The following is a 3,024-nucleotide window of genomic DNA, read 5'->3' on the forward strand; positions in this document are numbered from 1 at the left end:
TGACTCTTTCTGTGTGGAAAGAGTTTGTGGCTGTGTTGTGAAAGCTGGACTCAGAAGGATGTGTGCCAAGAGACAACCCCTCAGGGAAAATCTACACCCTAAAGTAGACCAAAGCTGGTTTTGGATGTCAGGTAGTGTTTTTGTCTCAGAAGTGATAAAGAGCTTCCCTTGCTTTCCAAATGAAAATGTTACAGCTTGTGCTGAACATGTCTGAAATGTTACCACCCAGTCAGAGGTGAAGGGTGAGGCTGCTTTTCCAGCACTCTGCTGCACCTGCGGGCTGCCCTGGCTCCACACTTCGCCCAAATGAATCTTGCAAAGCAGAAAATCCCCATTGAAATGCTGTGGCTCCCTCACAGACCCTGCTCTCTTTCACAGCTGTTCTCTCAGCCTGTGGCTCCCCTGGCAGAGAGGAGGAGGGTGCTCTCTTTGCAGGAGTCTGGTCGCAGGCTCCCAGCATGCAGGGGCTTCAGCTGTCGGGCAGCAAGGCACGTGCACAAAAACTTCCAGTGCATGCCTCGGGCTCCTCTGACCCACATAGCAGTGGTGACAAGCTCTGTGCTTCATCCTGAGGAGTCCTAGGCCCATAAGAGTAGATTTGACAGAGGCTGTTACAGAACGTCCTTCTAAAAATTGTCTAATTAGTAATGAATGACCTGGGCAAGAAATACACAGAGGCACATGTGAAATGCTCTCTGACAAAGCCAACTGACATCCCTTGTTCTTGTGCAGGATCAGCAAGAGCTGGAACCGCCGATCAGTCTTGCCAGCTGGGACATTGAGAAAGCAGCGGTCTTCTCCATCAACATCTCAGATCTGAGTAACAAAGATCGCATCCTGGAGCTGCTCCCTGCCCTCACAACACTGACAAACCATAACCGATACTTAATTGACTCCGGAAATGAAGATGGTTTCTTTAGAATCAATAAGAAGGACGGGATAAGTTACCTTCATTTCACAAAGAAGAAGCCAATGCCTGGAAATTATTCATTACAAATCAGTAGTATTCCACTCTATAAAAAGAAGGAACTTAACCAGCTTGAAGCGAAACATGACAAAGACTACCTCAGTGGTGAGCTGGGAGATAACCTGAAAATGAAAATTCAGATATTGCTTCATTAATTCATCAACCAAAGACCAAATAATTAAACCAAAGATAGATAGGTAGGACTGAATATTCCTCCCAATCAGATTCTCCATATCATAGGTACAATCTTACATGAGTACATTTGTATGAACAAGCACTATCGTATTATTACATAAACAAGGTACAGGATGAATACGTGAGCTCAAAACTACCACTTCCTCAGGCTTTTACGTGTAGCTGAGCTACCTTGATATGTTGAATCTTGAAAACTGGGACTTTTATCATTGGAAGTTGGCCACTGATGCTGAGACACGTCATCATTTCAGCAGAGGTGCAAGAATGTGCTTTCAACGGATGGACAGCTCTATTTTTGTAATTCTTAAACTTCGCTTCTCCAACTACAACTTACTAGGTCAGCCATTTATGATATCCATTTGGTGCTAGTAAATTTTCAACCTAGATTTATAAATGCACTGTAATATTTACACAACTTAGAAGCCAAAATTGCCATTATTCAGTCTAAATACTTCAATCAACCAAAGTTAGCTCAGTAGTTTATCTCAGTTATGCCTATAATACATTACATGTAAATTAAGTGTGTGTATACTGTAATCATGCTATTTTTATCAATGAAGCATTTGTAAACTAGATTAATAATACCCTTAATGTGAGGGTTTGTAATGGTGCTTATAAGACCAACTACTTGTTAACTGTATACACAAACCTGATGATAAAGTTTCTGTGACTTGCCAAAATGCACTGAGGTCAGTAGGGACCATTAAACATTCTCAAAAGTCAGATGACAATCAGTGCCATCCTACACCATGACATATTGTAACATGTCAAGAGTACCCATAGCCATTCATATCAACAAGGGTTCAATGTCATAAATGTCACAATAAAACAGTTTTTTTTTTTAGTTTATTCTGTGGCCTTGTGTTTTTGCTAAAAGTGTGATAAGCTGCATTCTTATACTTCAGGCATTATCTGTAGGGTTGTCTTTGTATCTGTCTGTGTGTCCAGGTGATTCCTCCTTGAGGGAGCTGCTGCTGTTCATTCTTCATGCAAAGAAAGAACAGAAGAAGTACAGAAACCTTCACAAATCTGAACAGCAGTGGACCTCTCTCAAGTTCCTCTGTGGCTCCAGAAAGGAAGCGAGAACATTTCCAATGACTTGACCTGAGTAGTCCGGTCAAAAAGTAATCTGACAGCCAAAACACGCAGAAGTGGATGTCAAATCATTATACAGAAAACACAGTTAAGGTTGAAAAAAGCCACTATTGTTTGCTAAAACTGCCTTAAGATATTCCTTCTTTTACCCCCACTTCAACAGTTACTGTCATATAACCCAAGACTGATAACAGAGGAATAATCCAATACCAGAAACCACTACAAGCTTTAGATATGGGTTTTAATATCAAGTGAATTATTCAGTGATGTGGGTGTACTTGTATGTGCAAATGCCATGGTGTATCTTTTAGCAGCAGTGGCAGAACATTGTACCTGAGGTGTGATGCTATAAAATCTGGAAGAAAGAAGCACTGAAACTGCTGCTGGGACAGCACTGTAGTTGATAGAGGGAACATGTATTGAGCTATAATAGCTTTGGAAAGGAAATGTACTCCTATAATTCACCCCAAATTGTATTATTGCTCTCTGTGATTTCTTCTGCATAACAAATTTGCATAACATATATAAAAAGCAAGCTTGTGCACAGGATTACTTTGATATTTTTAATAGACTGTGTCTGGATTTTATTTATTAGTGTGCCAAAATGTTGAACATTGTATTTTTTCCATATGTTGCATAACTGTGGCAAGATATAATCAGAACTTTACAGCTGTAAATGGCACTCCTATATCAGCAGGTTGGGGATGATTTTTAGTGCCAGTGTGCATGACTGTATAGTTTATAGGTAAGTGTACCATTTAAGTATT

At 40.4% G+C, this 3,024-nt stretch overlaps 1 protein-coding gene across 1 annotated transcript in view; it reads left to right on the forward strand.

Moving 5' to 3' along the window:
* The window catches only part of FBN1 (fibrillin 1), a 130,364-nt gene extending 128,353 nt beyond the window's left edge, over positions 1 to 2,011 (forward strand). Inside the window, 1 exon segment of the mRNA XM_031055899.1 lies at positions 733 to 2,011. Coding sequence (XP_030911759.1) covers positions 733 to 1,122 — 390 coding nt within the window. The 3' untranslated portion in view covers positions 1,123 to 2,011.
* The last annotated feature ends 1,013 nt before the right edge of the window (positions 2,012 to 3,024 follow it).

The sequence above is a fragment of the Geospiza fortis genome, unplaced genomic scaffold, assembly GCF_000277835.1.
Source record: "Geospiza fortis unplaced genomic scaffold, GeoFor_1.0 scaffold171, whole genome shotgun sequence".
NCBI classification, from domain to species: domain Eukaryota; kingdom Metazoa; phylum Chordata; class Aves; order Passeriformes; family Thraupidae; genus Geospiza; species Geospiza fortis.